The sequence below is a fragment of the Hyaena hyaena genome, unplaced genomic scaffold, assembly GCF_003009895.1.
Source record: "Hyaena hyaena isolate Hyena2069 unplaced genomic scaffold, ASM300989v1 scaffold_819, whole genome shotgun sequence".
Lineage (NCBI taxonomy): Eukaryota > Metazoa > Chordata > Mammalia > Carnivora > Hyaenidae > Hyaena > Hyaena hyaena.
Window position 1 is genome coordinate 857302 of NW_024081453.1, and position 16331 is coordinate 873632.

At 41.7% G+C, this 16331-nt stretch overlaps 1 protein-coding gene across 1 annotated transcript; it reads left to right on the forward strand.

The window, feature by feature from the left end:
- Nucleotides 1–8568: 8568 nt before the first annotated feature.
- CUNH9orf40 (chromosome unknown C9orf40 homolog) lies at nucleotides 8569–15483 on the forward strand. Its single transcript, XM_039219467.1, has 2 exons — nucleotides 8569–9243; nucleotides 13811–15483. The coding sequence occupies exons 1-2, from the start codon at nucleotides 8806–8808 to the stop codon at nucleotides 13967–13969; spliced, it is 597 nt and encodes a 198-aa protein (XP_039075398.1). The 5' UTR covers nucleotides 8569–8805; the 3' UTR covers nucleotides 13970–15483.
- Nucleotides 15484–16331: the final 848 nt, after the last annotated feature.

The window sequence follows — 16331 nt, forward strand, 5'->3', positions numbered from 1 at the left end:
CCAGTACCTCTGCTTGCAAAATACGCTGAAACGAAACAAAACAAAACATGGAAAATTGGCTCCAAACAGAAAATTACAGAAGCTACAAGTTTTTAACTGTTGGCATAAAGAAACTTGGAACCCACACAAGATACCAGTGACACTAAATAATCTGAGGTGGCCCAAAGATGTGCCCATTTGCCCTCTACCCATGTTTCCTAATATCCCACCTCACTATTGACAGTCTTGTCCTGAGAACATTTTGTGTAATACCAAAAAATGCAAATAGACATGCATGCACATATGTGTACATAATATACATCCACTACTTTCGCATGTTTTTGGCCTATATATGCATATACGTACACATAAACATATTTTTTGACTTAATACATTTTGCCAGTTGTTCTATATCCATACATATAAATTTACTTCATTCAATAAAATCTGTATGTCTGTATGTGTAATACACAGATGCACACACGATGCTAACGAGTAATATTTAGGTTGTTTTCAACCGTTTACTACTCAGCATTATATTACAACGAGCAGTCCAGTACATACTGGCTTTGTGTCTATTCTCAGTGGACACATTTATACATACAGTGTAAATTCCTGAAGGTGGCAGAGCCTTGTTAAATTTTCACAGATGTTGTCAAATGGCTCTCTTAAAAGGTTACACTTTAAAACAAGGAATGTATCTGTTTTTCAATATCTTCACCAACACAACCTATTAAACATTTAAATGGATAATCTGATGTTGAAAGCTGCATTAAAATCTTTTGAAACATGCCATGCTTTTTGTGGGCTTTGGGGTTTTATTTATTTATTTATTTTTGCTTTTTTAGTTTCATTTTTCTGTTGTCTTTGCTCTTCACTATCATAGGCTGCCTGGTAAGGAAGAAATAAAGTGGAGAAAGAAAGACCTGGTCAGTATCCCAGCCTCAATATATACTGTGTGGTCTTCATTTTTTTCATTCACCCCACATTTATTGAGAGCCCACATTATGTCTGAAATGCTTTGATGTTGGGGATTCAGAGGTCAGAAGACAGTTTCTCCCACCAGAACTTATGTAAGAGCGGAAAGATGTCAAACAAGTAATTACAAAACAAAAACCAAAAGAAAAAAAACCAACCATAATTGTAAGAACTGAGGTAACCATGATAAAGGATAGGTACGCGGTGTTCTGAGCAGTAAGAATGTGCTGACTCAGGAGACTTCCCTAAAGAAATGATATTTGAGCTGAGACCTGAAGGAAGACCAGAACATATCAAACATACGTACAGATAAAATTAAGGATCTATATTTCATTTTTCAAGTGTTCCTGCTATAATCACCATTTTCGTATATCCTAATTAATACAAAGAGGAAAACTGGTATTTTTCTAGTCTGAGAAAATTTATACAATTTTCTTTATACTGGTTGAGTTCTTTTAGAATAAAATCAGGTATGTCATAGTGGTTTGAATGTTATAAGGTTGATTAATTTACTTTTATATATTATATGTTAATTATGTATTAATAAAGGTTAATATATAATATACTAATATATAATGAATAAATACAACCTCCTACAACAAATGAGGAAACATGCATATCTCAAAGTTAAAAGTTATACACAATATAACCATAAAGCCAAACTGAAATCTTATATAGGAAGGCCTTTTCTGCTTCCAGTCAAGATGGAATAACGGACCACATTTACTCTTGCACCTAAAACAACCAAAAACCTGGACACAATGTATGAAACAACTGCCAACAAAGGCCAGTGATTTCTGAGAGACAGGAAGCAAGCCTGGCAGTGTGCCTGAACTGAGGACAAGCAGTTGGCAGTCCAGGGAAACCACGACAGCTAGAATTTGCAGGACTGAGTACCTGAGAGGAGAAAACTACGTGCAGAGAACATTCTGGCGATCTGAGCACAGTTCCCCTGAGTACTGCCCTGCAGAGTGCTGACCAGTACATGTGTGTGAGATCACTACCCAAGCCCAGAGAAAGAAGCACCAACAAAGTAAAACTCATAATACCTGGTATCCAATCAAGAATTGCCACATATACAGACAAAGAACAAAACAATACCCAGAGAAGGGAAAAGCTCAATCAATGGAGACCAACCCAGAACTGACACAGATGTTAGAATTAACACAGAAGGACATTAGAACAGTTAGCATAACTGTTCCATGTGGTCAAAAAGTTATTGAGATGTGTGTAAGACTTACACTGAACTTCTGGAGATGCAGAAAAAGCATGAGAGAAGAAAAGGTTCGTGAAGTCGAAATCCTACTAACGGAAACTAGAACAAAACACTAAGGGAGAAAAGGCCACACTGGCTTTTTTTTTTCCCCTGCTGTCCCAAGCTCATGCCAGGCATGTTCTTGCTTTAGCACATTTGCACTTGTTATTACCTCTGCCTACAGTCACTCACTCGCCATACATACTCAGCTCACTCCCTGATTTTCCTCAGGTCCCTGCTCAAAAGTCTCCTCATGTGAGACCCTCCTTGACAACCTAATATAACCTCCCCTGTCTTTCTTTTTCTGCTTGGTTTTCTCTCAGCACTTGACACATGTACTTGTTTACTGTCTAACTGCCTCAATATAAGTGTCATGGGAGAAGTCACAAGACAGGGATGTTTTATTTACTATTGTAACTCTAGAATTTTCCATCCATAGCAGATGCTAGTTTTCAAAGAATAAATGAGTCAGCATAAGTTTGTGAAGGGGTATAGTTACACTTCTGATCCGAGTTCATGGTTAGATGAATGATGGGATACAGGGTACATGAGGATGGACTGGGAGATGCCTGTGAAACATCCAAGTGACAATGAATAGTCAACTGTTCAACAAATATGTACTGAGCACCTGATATAGGCCAGGCACTGTTCCAGATGCTTGAGTATATCGTAAGTAAAAAAACCAAAGAATCCTACCCTCAAGGAGTTTATTTTCTAGAGAGGGACACAATAAGAATAAATAAGTGAATTATGTAATAGATTGAAAGGTAGTATGTGCTATGGGAAAATAAAAATCAGGCAAAGGGAACCTCAAGAGTCCTGGGCAGTGCTGAGCCAGCTGTACTTTTAAATAGGGTGGTTAGGGCTGGGCTCATTGAGAGGTTGACAAGGGTCTAAGGCTCTGGGGTGAGCTTTATCTGTAAAGTTGGGAATAATATTTGCCACAGAATTTTAAGGATTAAATGAGATACGTAGAGGTCTGGGAAGTACATAGCTGCTAAAACATTTTAAACCACTTTCCCACCCTAAACTACTGTAAGGCTTTAATCAGTCTGAAACAGGCAAATGTTAAGATAAGCAGAATGTGAGTGTGCAGCCTTACTCTACCAAGAACACACTAAGAAAAGTTTCCTTCTTCGTTGCTGTGTTGTTACTAGTGATGAGTTCTGAGTCATTATCCAGAAGACGTGCTGGGGAAAGAAATCAAAGAGTTGTTTGTACAAAATAATAGGAGAGGAAGAAGATCAACTGGGTCATTATGAAAGTGCACCTGCACAGGGTGAGGAAGGGAGTGAAGGGTTGCAAGATTTCTGCTTCACATGAAGTGGTACAGTGTTTGCTTTAAGCAAATTGTGAAAAGTTAAAGATGTACTTTGCAATCCTTAGAGCAACCACTGAAAATTCATATAAAGAGGGGCTCCTGGGGAGCTTTTTCGGTTAAGTGTCCGACTCTTGAGTTTGGCTCAGGTCATGATTTCACGGTTTGTGACATCGAGCCCCATGTTGGGCTCTGTGCTGACAGTATGGAGCCTGCTTGGGATTCTCTTTCTCACTCTCTCTCTGTCCCTCCCCTGCTCATGCTCTTGCACATGCTCTCTCTTGAAATAAATAAAAAAAAATCATCTTAGAAAATTCATACAAAGAGGTATAGCTGAAATGCTGATAGATTAAATTAAAATTAAATTCAAAATAATATTGAATTAATCCAAAAGAGGTCTGGAAAGGAGGTACAGTCAAAAAGGAAGGGGACAGACAGAAAATAAATAGTAAAAGAATAGACCTAAATCCAGTCATATCAGTAATTTATATCAAGAGGTAAAGAATTAAACATTCCAATTAAAATACAGAAATGTCAGAATGTCAGAAAAGCAACATCTAACTATATATGTTGTCTCCAAGAGAAACATTAAACATAAAGATACAGATACACTGAAAGCAAATGGGTGGAAAGAAAAGAGGTACTATGTGAATGGTAAGCATCAGAGGGCTGGAATGGCTATAAAAATCAAAGTAAGATGACTTCAAAATGAAGAGCATGATCAGAGGTAGGGATATTTCATTAAGAACAAAGGGTTATATATACATCAGAGACAAAACAATCATAATATTTGTGTGTCTAATAACGGAGCTTCAAAACACATAGACAAAAATTGATAAAACTAAAGGGAGAAACAGAAAAATCTATGTCACAGTTGGGTATTTTACTACCTATTTCTTAGCAATTAATAGAACATTTAGATCAAAAGGCCCCCCAAAACAAAACCAAAAAAACCCCCAAATTTGGTCAGACATATAATATCTGAGAAACACTATCAACCACCTTAACCTAAATGACATTTATAGAGCACTATGCCCAATGCCTGCAGGATATATGTTCTTTTTCAAGAGGACATTTACAGGCACCATAATTCATATGCTGGGTCCAAACCTATATCTCAACAAATTTAGAAGGATTAAAAACACCCAGATAATGTATTAAATGAGAAAGGAATTAAAACTAGAAATCAATAAGAAAAAGATATCTAGGAAAACCTTTGAGACTTGGCAAGTTAACAGAAATAATCCATAGGCCAAAAAAGGAATCAGGGAATATAATGTACAGCATAGGGCATACAGTCAATAATTTGGTAATTACTTTGTATGGTGACAATCACCAGATGTATCATGGGGATCATTTCACAATATATAAAACTGTGAATCATTATGATATACACCAGAAAACAGGATATGGTATGTCAACTGTACTTCAACTAAAAAAAAAATCATGAACAAGTATGTTCATAGCATACTATTTCTAACTGCAAAACTTAAAAAAACTCAAATGTTTATCAATAGAGTGGATTCATCCTTGGTGCCTTGGTGGCTCATCAGTCTGGTTGAGTGCCTGACTCTTGATTTTGACTCAGGTCATGATCTCACAGTTTGTGAGATACAGCCCCCCCCCCCCCTTGGGCTCCACACTGGGCATGGGTCCTGCTCCCTCCGTACCTCCCCAACTTGCTCTTGCACTCTGTCTCTCAAAAAAAAGAGTGGGTTCATCTGATGGAATACCATACTCAATATAAATGAATGAAATATAATTACATGCATAAAAATATAAAATAAGGGAAACAGGAAAGCAAACAACTCAACATTTTAAGGGGCAAAAGACTGGAATATTTTACAAAGAAGAGATACAGACAGCAAATAACTGCTGAAAAGGCAGTCAACATCATTAGTCACTAGGGAAATGTAAATTAAAACTACAGTGAGATACATGTGATACCTATTTAGATAGACTAAAAGTTAAAGTCTGACCATACCAATTGTTGGAGGGCACGTGTAGGAGCCGAACTCTCATACACTGCTGATGCGAATGTAAAATGGAATAATCACATTGGAAACTAGTTTGGCAACTTGCTAGAAAGTTAAACATACACCTACCATACAGTCCAGCAATTCTACTCCTCGGTATATACCCAAGGGAAAAGAAAGCCTATGCAGCTCTATCTACATAGCCTCCCCAGACTGGGAGCCACTACATGCCCATCAACAGGTGAATGGAGACACAAATTGTGCTATAGCCACATAATGGAAAAGTACTGGGTAAAAAAAAAGGAATGAACATTTGATAACATGAATGAGTCTCAAAATAATTGTGCTGAAGGAAGGAAGCCAGACAAAAACAGTACATACAATATGATTCTATTTATGTAAAACTCTAAAAAGTGCAAATTAATCTATAATAACAGAAAGTAAAGGAGTGGTTACATTTTCCAGGAAGGAGCCAGGGGAGGAGGCAGGAATTACACAAGAGTCAATGGAGAAACATTTGGGTGTGATGGATATGTGCATTATCTTAATTGTGGCCATGGTTTCACACAAAATTCAGCAACCATTTTAAATATATGCATTTTATTTTATGTCAATTAGGGCTCAAGTAACTGTTCAAACAAAAACATCAGCAAAACTAAAAATGTCATTTAAGAACACAAACACAGATGGGAAAATTACAAAGTAAAGCAAAGGAATGGTTAATTCAAAATCCAAAATAGCAATTATTTGAAGTGGAAGGAGGAGAGGAAGATAGGCATCAGCACGAGAGGTATGTGGGGGCCTTGACATGGTCCGAGTAATATTCTATACATGAACCTGGGTGCTGGACAGCCTACTATCATTTCTTCAACTGCATATGTTTTATACCACCTTTTGTATATGTGACCTATTCCACAATGTAGAAAAACAGAGTCTGTGGGGAGGACCACAAAGGACCAGAAACTGCCCTTTCATCATCTTGTGGGCAGGACACCCTGAAAACCTTTCCAATAAAATTCAGCTCTTTCATATCTGATAGGTGTGATATGACCTTTGAGACAGATAGGTTATCAATTTCAAAGAAGGAATGGAAAGATCAAAGTGAAGAGCTATTGTTTAACACCCTCACTTGTTATATTTCTGTACCTATTAAGTAAGGAGTTGCCAGGGGTGCCTGGGTGGCTCAGTCAGTTAAGCATCTGACTTCAGCTCAGATCATGATTGCCTAGTCTGTAGGCCTGAACCTCCACATCAGGTTCTCTGCTGTCAGCAGGGATTCTGCTTGTGAGTCTGTCCCCTTCTCTCTCTGCCCCTCCCCAGTGGTGATCTCTCTCTGCCAAAAATAAACATTAAAAAAAAAAAAAAGTAAGTCATTACCTATCTTGTCACAGCTTTGAGGCTTAGGGGCATCGGGTATATACTATATAGGTTAAGTACTTCCTGATGGGATTTTGGGGTGATGGTGGGGCTCGGAGCTGATGGCCAAGAAGGAATTCTTGAAGAGGTCTTTGGTGCAAAAAGGCGATTTTATTAAAGCACGGGGACAGGAACCATGGGCAGAAGGAGCTGCACTGGGGTTATGAAGAGTTATATACTATGGGGCTGGGGGAGGAGAAGTCAAGAGGAAGTTTCTTCAAGAGATTTCCATGTGCTGAAAACAGATTACCGGAAGCCTAACATTTATTGTCAGTCGAAGGTTGTTTTTCTGTCTAGCAAAGCATTAACAATAAAACATGAATTCGTGGAGAAACTCGAGTATGTGTCAATGGGCTACAGATTATAAGGAAATCCAATTTCATTTGCCACGGATTCCTTCTGGCCTTTATTTCCCACATCGTCATGGAGGGGAGGGTGATGTTGGGGCTCCGGGAAACTGAGTCTATAGGTTTCTGGAGACTAAGCTATTGGCAAGATCACCTTTTTCTTGCATTTACTGAGATGCGTGTAAACGGATGGAGACTCTATCAGCTTAACCATTTGTTTTCCATCCTTTCTTTTGTCCTTAGGCAGCCAGGAGTGCCTGAGGAACGTCACACGTATCCCGCCTGGGTGGGTGGGTCATGCCAGCAGGTGCTTAGCCCTCAGCTCGCCCGATGGTCCCTCATCACTTACCAATTAGAGTACAATTGTCTTCCTTGCACTTTCTCTAGAAGTTCACGTGGCTTCTCCCCTCAGCGCACTTATGCATAGTTTCCTTCCTCACATTTGTGTTTACTTGGTTAACTCTCTTTCCCCACCATGAAAATAACGAGCGATAGTAAATACACTGCTCTCAGCCGCCTCACTTCGCTTGGTAACAAATTCTGCCGCGAGGAGGGTCTTGGAATCTCACTTCTGACCACTGCACGGAGTTAAGAAGGGAACTCTGTGCGCTTCCCACATGATTTAGGAGCCAAATAATTTTCGGCTTCGGCTGGAAAAGAGCTGTGCTCTAGGCTTGGGCTCTAGGATGAGCTATTTTAGAGGAGCTGCACATCTCTACAACTTCAACAATGAAGTTTTCATATCCAAAGATCTTCGAAGAATGTGGTGCCTCAGTTCACTTTCCACGACAACCGCTGAAAAGATACCCTGCGTTGGGTTTCGCTCCGTTCTGCTTTGTTTTTGCATATTGGCCTTCGCCACTTCCCTCAGCCTGACCTCTGTCAAGCGGAGTCGGCCTCCAATAATCTCTTAACGTGGCGCTAGTCTCCTAACACAAGTTTGCTCAAAGCCTGTACCTCCGGGAGGTGATTTTAACCCCCTGGAGGAGTTCCCGAAACCACTGACTCCAGGGAGAGAGAACTTAGCTCCGTTTTACCGGTCTTGAACCCACCCCGCTTCACCAAGTTCGGGATTTGCGGAAAAACGCCCCACTGAAGAGGAAACAAGGTCACGCCCTTCGCGGACACCGCCCCTGGGCCTTTAATAAAGCCGCGGCCGCCTTCCCGCCTCCCCCCGGGGCGCGCACTTCCGGCCGCGGGGGCGTTCGGGAGCGCGCGCCGCGAGCCTCCACCAACCAGCGGCTCCGCCTGGCCGGCGCGAGTACGCGCGCGCACATTCGTGCGCAGGTTCGAATCTCCGCCGCTTCGCGGTTGCTCCCCAACGTCCGGCAGCCCCTCGGCGGCCGCGAGGGCAGCGCGCGGGCTGCGCCGGGCCCGGCCGCCCCGCCCCCTCCGCCCGCCCCACCTGCCTGCCGCCGGCTCGCCCGGAGCAGGTCCTCGCCGTCCGTCGCGCGCTCCGCCCTCACCCTCCGCCCCCGGAGCTCTCCGCGCTCGGCCTCCCGCGCCGGGCGGGCTCCGCCCGAGGCTCCGGGGCCCATGGCCAAGCGGCGTGCGGCCGAGCCGCTGACGTTCCACGTGCCTTGGAAGCGGCTCCTGCTCTGCGACTTTCCCGAGGAGCCGCCGCCGCCGCCGCTCTGGATCCCGCCGCCGGGGGCCTCGCATCCCGGGCAGCCCGTCGGCGTCCCGGAACTGCCCCGAAAGCGCAAAATCGACGCGGGGGCTATGACTGAGCCTTCAGCTTCGCCCAGCAAGCGCCGCGACGGCGGGGACACCAGCGTTCCGGGCGGCGCGGAGCGTGTGGGCCGAGGCCTGGAGACGGGCGAGCCGCCGCCACCGCCGCTGCTGCAGCCTCCTGTGCGGCCCCGCGGGCCGGGGGAGGAGCCCCGGAGCGCCCGGCCCCCGAGGGGCGGTGGCGACGACGGGGCGGGGCGCACGGAGCCCCCACTGGGAGACTGGGGGGCCGCACCGCGCCAGGTAGGGGCTGGGGACCGGCTGAAGGATCCAGAGGGTGGGCGGGGTGAGGAGAGGCGGGGGTCGCCTTTTACGCAGCCACTGCGCGCCCCGGGAAGAAACAGCTTGCCCTCCTCTTGACTCGTGTTAATCGAGAAGCCCCAAAAGGCGAAAAGCCGGGGTCCCTACTTAGGAAGGACCGGACTCCCAGGCTGTACACCAAGCCCTTGACACCTTGGAAACGTTTAGGGAGAGTCATGCGGGCTGACAGCTCTTGGCTAAACTAAGGGTGACCGTCGGGTGACGTAGACGTGGGCTTGCACCTTCAGCGCCTGTCCTGTGAAAGAGGGAAGCAGGAGCGTGGGTTAACGACGGGCTAGAGCCTGGTGAAGACCTTGACCGTGAACTGCGATAGGTCAGCTCAACGACAAATGGAGAAAGGACAGCGCACCTTCCTTTGCTTAACGGTGATTTCTTATAGAGATCGTGGTAGATTTTCTAATGGGGGGCGACCAATGTGGCAGCCATCAGTTGGATGGCCTATAGGCTGGGCACAGCACTTTTGGTAGACAGGAAGGGCCTCCCTGTCTTGGGAACAGGCTTTTAAAAACTCAGTGTTAAATCGGATTCTTTTAAAAAGCATCATTGTTGAAAATTAATTTGGGCCCTAAAGTAAAACGTATATGAGGATCGTAAATGAGATTTCCCGTTCTTTGGGAAGCGAGCCTGCCCCATCTCTGCACCTAAGATTTGACTTGTCTAGAAGTTCAGTGTGGCAACCATCAACCAGGTGAGACAGCGGAACACTTGAAATGTAAACCAATTCAAATTGAGATGTACTTCAATTGTAAAATACACACGGGGCGCCTGGGTGGCTTAGTCGGTTAAGCGTCCGACTTTCGCTTAGGTCATGATCTCGCGGTTCGTGGGTTCGAGCCCCGCGTCGGGCTCTGTGCTGACTGCCAGCTCAGAGCCTGGAGCCTGTTTCAGAGTCTGTGACTCCCTCTCTCTCTCTGACCCTCCCCTGCTCACGGTCTCTCTCTCTCTCTCTCTCCTAGAAATAAATAAAAACATTTTAAAAAATTGTAAAATACACTCTAGATTTCGAAGATCTGAAACATTTTTATCTTGATTACACATCGAAAGAATTTGAAGACACTGGATTGAATAAAATGTATTAAAATTTACCTGTTTAACTTTTTTAATATGGCCACTAGAAAATTTAAATTGTGTTTGTGGCCTGCATTCCATATTTATGAGTCCGCTTTGGTCTATACTTAGGGATTCGGGCTGCGTTTTGACAGTTCTGGATTGACTTACCCGGAGCTTTGGGAATAAAAGGACTAAATGTAGGGCTTAGAATTCACCGAACTCTCTTGAAGTGTTACATCATAGCATCCATCTCACCTTTTGCCATTGTCTTCAGTATCTCCTGCTGAATTAACCAAATGCCTTGCTGAAAAAAAAAGTGAATTGAAGTTCCTTTGGCCTGACTTATTGGTGGAAAAACCCAATAGAATAATGAGAATTTCATAGTTGGGAAAGAGCTTTTTCTCTGGTTGTGAGAAATCATCCTTCAGATAATAACATATTTGAATGAAAGTCTAAACTGTAAATATTCCCATCCCCAGTTTTCTTGGAATCTAGAGAACATGAAGTCTGGGTTTTCAGGGTTTTTTTTTTTTAGACTTACCTTTAGATTGCTTTGGGATATTCAAAATCCGCTTACTTAAAACTGAACGATAGTACTTAGGTTTTGAAAACAGAATAATTAGAACTTCAGTTATGTGTGTTGCCAGTGACAAAACCTAAGAAAACAAACAAACCCAGCATAATAGTCACCCAGATCTATTTGATAGGAGGGTAAGTACTCTATAGTTTGAAAACTTCCTCTTCAGACCATTTTGGTACCCCACCCATATATAGGCTTGTCTTCCCTGCCAGAATATAGTCACTGCAGTATGCCACAGATTGATAAGAAGGACATAGGGAAGTTATAGGTAGAGGAGAATTTTTTAGTAGACTGACCCACCTGAGAATCTCTTAGACACAGCTGTATCTTCCACAGCAGTGACTCCATCTGACAGCTCTTTGCTTCCTAGTCACTCCAGGCTCATGGCGAGGACTAAGCTCATGACTACCTTCTTCACCAAGACAATCCCTGATCCCTTTTCTTTTGGCAAAAGCCCAAGAGCCCTCATGTTTCTTCTTTTTGTTCTGTTCCATGAGCTGCTTGTCTTCTGCAAATTTAAGAGAGGGACGTGTTTTCTCCAGCTCCTCTCTTCCCTACCTGCTTCTAAAGATGCAGGGATTGTTTTGGTCTGTTTTAAGGGATTTACAGCTAATTACCAAGACACAGTGTACAACAAAAAACATGGAGAAGTTAAAAAGGCTTTTCGATTCATGCAGTAAATGTCTCTCCCTGGTTCCTAGCACTCAGAATAGAGCATAAGACCCTGCCTTCACCCTTGGGATCTTATTCAGGAGAGGTTTTCTCAAATATGGCCTTTCTACATTGACGATTCAATGTAGCAGAATGAAGATACCTTTCTGTCTGTTCTAGAACTTAAGTGTTTTTTGAGTTGTCTAACGTTTTTTTTGTTGTGTTGGCTTTTTTCCTGGGTGGTTTTTTGTTTTGTTTTGGTTTTTGGTTTTTTTAACCAGGGATCTAAAATAAAACCAGATATTTCTTGATTAACTATTTATGTGTTTTCCCATGATAGTGTCACGTAATGCAGATTCATTTGCTCTGTCTGCTGGTCCTCACCGTTATAGCCACTTTTAATGGAAAGTAGGCAGAAATGTTTTTTTCTATTCCTAGGAAGAAAATAATGATTTGTGGGTTTCTTGGGATATAATACATAGCAATGTTGAGCTATTACAGTACTAACCCTTAATTTGAAGATGAGGCCTACATTTTACTGATGAGGAAACAGACTTAGATCAAGGTCAGAGTCGGTGGGTGGTAGAGTTATCTAGCAAACCCAGGGCTGTCTGGTGGCAAAGTTTGTGCTCTCAGCTACTAGGTTACACTGATATCCTTAGAGGATCTTTTTTGAGCCCATGTTTATAAGTAGGTAATTTGAACAGTATATTTTTTCCCCCAAAAGGCAGAGATACAGGCCCTTGTTTTTAACCCTGTTTGCTTACCAAAATGATTTTGGTGGTGGTGGTGGGGGACATCCTTTGAATTACTGCATTTTTTTTTCATCCCATTGTAAAGAAATTCCAGTGATATTCTGAATTCTCTAAGCTTTAGTGTCTACGATTTCCTTTTAGGCCTGTGTGATCCAATAAAGTAACTAGCTACATGAGGCTGTCTATCGAGTATCGACATGTGGCTGATCTGAATAGTGCTGGAAGTGTAATACTCGCCAGATTGTAGAAACTTCATATGGCAAAAAGAATGTGAAATATCTCAATCATTTTTAAAACTATTGACTACATATTGAAATAGCAATATTTTAGATATACAAGGTTAAGTAAAATATTAAGAGTCATTACATCTGTTTCTTTTGTTACTTTTTAAAATTCTGTATGTGGCTCTCATATTTCTGTTGGATAGTGCTGTTACAAGTGTGAGCCTAAAATAAAACACAACCTGGTAGAATAGGTATATAAATATTCATCTGGGCAGAGTGTTAGCCTTCAGAATGGTCACCGTGGAAGCCTCATGTATAATTCCAGTGCTGTTTCTTTGCACAAAGCATTTTGGGGATGCTTTGGAAATTCTGTGCCAATCTTGAACTTCATTGGAATGTCAGCTTCACTTCATAGTTACTTGAAACAATTCTATAGCCATTCAGTCTGTTGAATTTTAAAGGAGCCAGCACTCAACGAGGATTTATCAGTGTTGATTTATTGATTTAAAAGTCACGCGTTCGGGATGTCTGAGTGGCTCAGTCGGTTGGACATCTGACTCTTGATTTCGGCTCAGGTCACGACCGCAGGGCCTTGGGATCAAGGCCCACATCAGGCTTCTTGCTGAGCATGGAGCCTGCTTAAGATTCTCTCTTTCGTTTTGCCTCCTCCCCTACTCGCTCTCTTTATAAAATTAAAAAGTCCTGCCTTGTACCAAATCTTGTATCTTTAATAAAGTTTAAGATTTTATTGTTATTTAGCATGTTTATAGCCTAAAACTTCTTGGCAAGTTTTCAAAATATTTTAGCCTATGTAAATTGTTTAAAATACCAAGCCTCAGGGGAAAGACCAAAAAATAAGTTTTAAGGTATGTGTTCCTCACTGAAAGGTAAAAATAAACATAAGACCCGTTTTCCAACATTTCCTTTGGTGGCGAAATGGAAGAAAATTATCAAGAAGAGATGCTCTTGGAAGACCTTCTTTAAAGTTAAACTACTAACAATGTTTTCACAAATCCATGAGTATGAAAATGCACAGATTTGACTGAGCCCATGAAGTACTTTGATTAGGCAGAGTTAAAAATGTGTATTTGTTGAAGATGCGAAGTAAAAGACCACACAATCTTCATGTGAGTTTGCTTTTAAAACAAAATTTGTTTCCTGAAACAAAGAAAAAGTAACTTTTTTATAAACCGATGATATACTTTCATCTCTCTCTCCTTTCCCTACAGCTCAATGAAGAATTTTGGCAGTATAACACCTTCCAGTACTGGAGGAATCCTCTTCCGCCTATCGATCTGGCAGACATCGCAGATGTCAGTGAACACGGCCCGACAGAAGCAAGGCTTCAGGGCAAGAATGACGTGGTTGAGATCGACATGGAGTCCTGACAGAAGGGGCTGAGGAAGAGGTTCTTCCTCAATCGAGGAGACCTCTCTCAAGTGAATTTCCATATTCTTAAGGAGAAAAGTTATTTTCCATACTTGATGTGATACCATTCCCAAACCTGGAAAATGAGGAAAAGTTGTTTTAAAGATACATGCCTGTAGTCACTACTGAAACTCCCAGAAGGGATTTGACAAGGATATAGTGCAGTTAGAGGGGAAGTATTTTATATATGTACTCGTCAAGAAAAACTTCTGTTTAGATTCTAAATTTGAAAATACCGATCTTCTAAAAAAGAATTCTGACAGTTTTCGAAACAGGTGGGAAACACTCAAATGTTCCTCTTCTCTGTACCAAAAAGTTAATTTGTGGTACATGAAATGAATCTTGTTTTATAACTGTTATTAATAAAATGCTTTCTAGTACACCCAGTTGACTCTTCTTAGTTGAACAAATAGCTGACTTAAACAACTATGCAAACTTGAAATGTGGGAGGAACTCTTAAAGGTGGTATAGTTTTAAAAGACCTTTTTAAATGTGAAGTGTAAGGTCATGAGAATTTCACTTTGGGTAGCATGTTTGCATAGCTTCTAGTATCTGATATTTGTTTAACTCTACTCTGGGGAATCAAAAATGGATAGGGAACAATGAGAAGTGAGGAGGCTTTTCCCTCCCCCTTTTCCCCAGGATAAGAGGAAAGAAATTTAATTGTATTTCTTAATTTCCTGATTTTTGAATTGCTTTGAGGGCATGGTTTTCATGGCTTATTCCTTCAGACCTATAGTTCTCAACACTGACAACACTCCAGACATCTTTGCCCGAGTCGCACTCGAGAGATTCCCATTTAATTGTCTGAGACGGGCCTTGAGTAGAGCTATTTTTTTAAGCATCCGTCCTCCTTTCCCCCCAGTCCTAATGTGCCAGCAGCTTTGAGAACCACTAGGCTCATGGTAGGTTTTCCTGTTTAAAGGAGATAACTAATTTGAGATGAAACAGCACCTCCTAATTAGCTTTGTTTTTATTTCACTCTTACATCGATGGATTTGTTATAAGTAAGTTATTGTGTTGTTAATACTATTTCATTGTTAAAAAAAATAAAGCAGTTTGTGTTTGAGTTGAGTATCAGTGATTAAGTTAATTAATTTGTACGACATCCAGAATGTTGGCTTTGAAATCGAGTAACTCATCCTTGTATTATTTTTTTGTTGTTGTTAACGACAGTAGATCCCGAATTCAGAAAGGATGATAAATACCAGTGAGAGAGAACAACCAACGTTTTGTGTATACTGTCGGATTTAAGTCTGAGTTGACATTCATAAGAGTAGCCTAGAACAGAAGACACGTACTGTGGTTAAAAGTTAAGGCTTTGGAGTCAGACCTAGCTCAACGGCTTGTACTGCCACTTTCTACCTGTGTAACTAACATTAAGCAAGTTATTTTTCATCGCCAAGCCCTAGGTTCCTTAATTGTGAATCCACATATGTACAATAAATAGCATCTACCTCAAAGAGGCCATGTTTATTGTCAAGCAATGGACTACGGACTTTACCTGCATCTTGCTTCATTCTCATAATTTATTATAGGTACAAAACAGTAATTACAAGTGCATTCTGTAGTTATGCTTCATTCCACTTTAAGTTGCCACTAGAAGTTTCACGGTAAGAATTGGAATTGAGATCCTAAGGATGGCGAACAAGTGGGGAAGGAGTTACGATACTGTGGAAAAAAGAAAAAGGGCAAACTTTCCTCCTCTTCCGTTTGACCGGAGAGTGAGGAAGGTGTCCGTTTTTGTTCACTACTCTTCCTGGTGCCCAGAACAGTGTGTGTCAATAGTAGACAGACAGTAGAAATCGCATGAGCGAATTAATAAGTGATCTTACCTTTTGATGGGAAGGTCAATGCCAACAGTTTTCTAGGAACGTATCTTACAGTTAGGCACTCTACCAAAGAAGTGCATACAAAAGATGTTGCAGAGAATCCAATAGTAAAACACTGGAAACATAAAAAAACTAAGACATGTGTAGCTAATGAACTATAGGAAGTGGTCATCTAATGAGAAGTTTCACAGGCTACTACAACGCAGGCTTGTGAATGAGAGATTCAAAGTGTAGCTCAGACACGAGTTCCTGGCTGACTCCCAGGAGAGCTGTGTGACTCTTGGTCTCAGGGCTGCGGCTCCAGCCCTACCATAGGTGTAAAGCTTTCTTAGAAAATGAGTAGCTCAGACCATCTTTTTGAGCAGTATGTGTCAACATACAGCACTAACATAAAGAGATTCAGGGAAAATATTTGCTGTCAATATGTTGAAGGCTGAACATTTTTATACAGATATGTATATACTTTAAACCTTTCAACATGTTTAATATG

Bases quoted from the DNA above. Each gene is read 5' to 3' on its own strand.
- CUNH9orf40 (XM_039219467.1), top strand. From the start codon at position 8,806: ATGGCCAAGCGGCGTGCGGCCGAGCCGCTGACGTTCCACGTGCCTTGG. The intron at 9,244-13,810 runs GTAGGGGCTGGG...CTTTCCCTACAG, and splicing joins GGGGGGCCGCACCGCGCCAG to CTCAATGAAGAATTTTGGCA.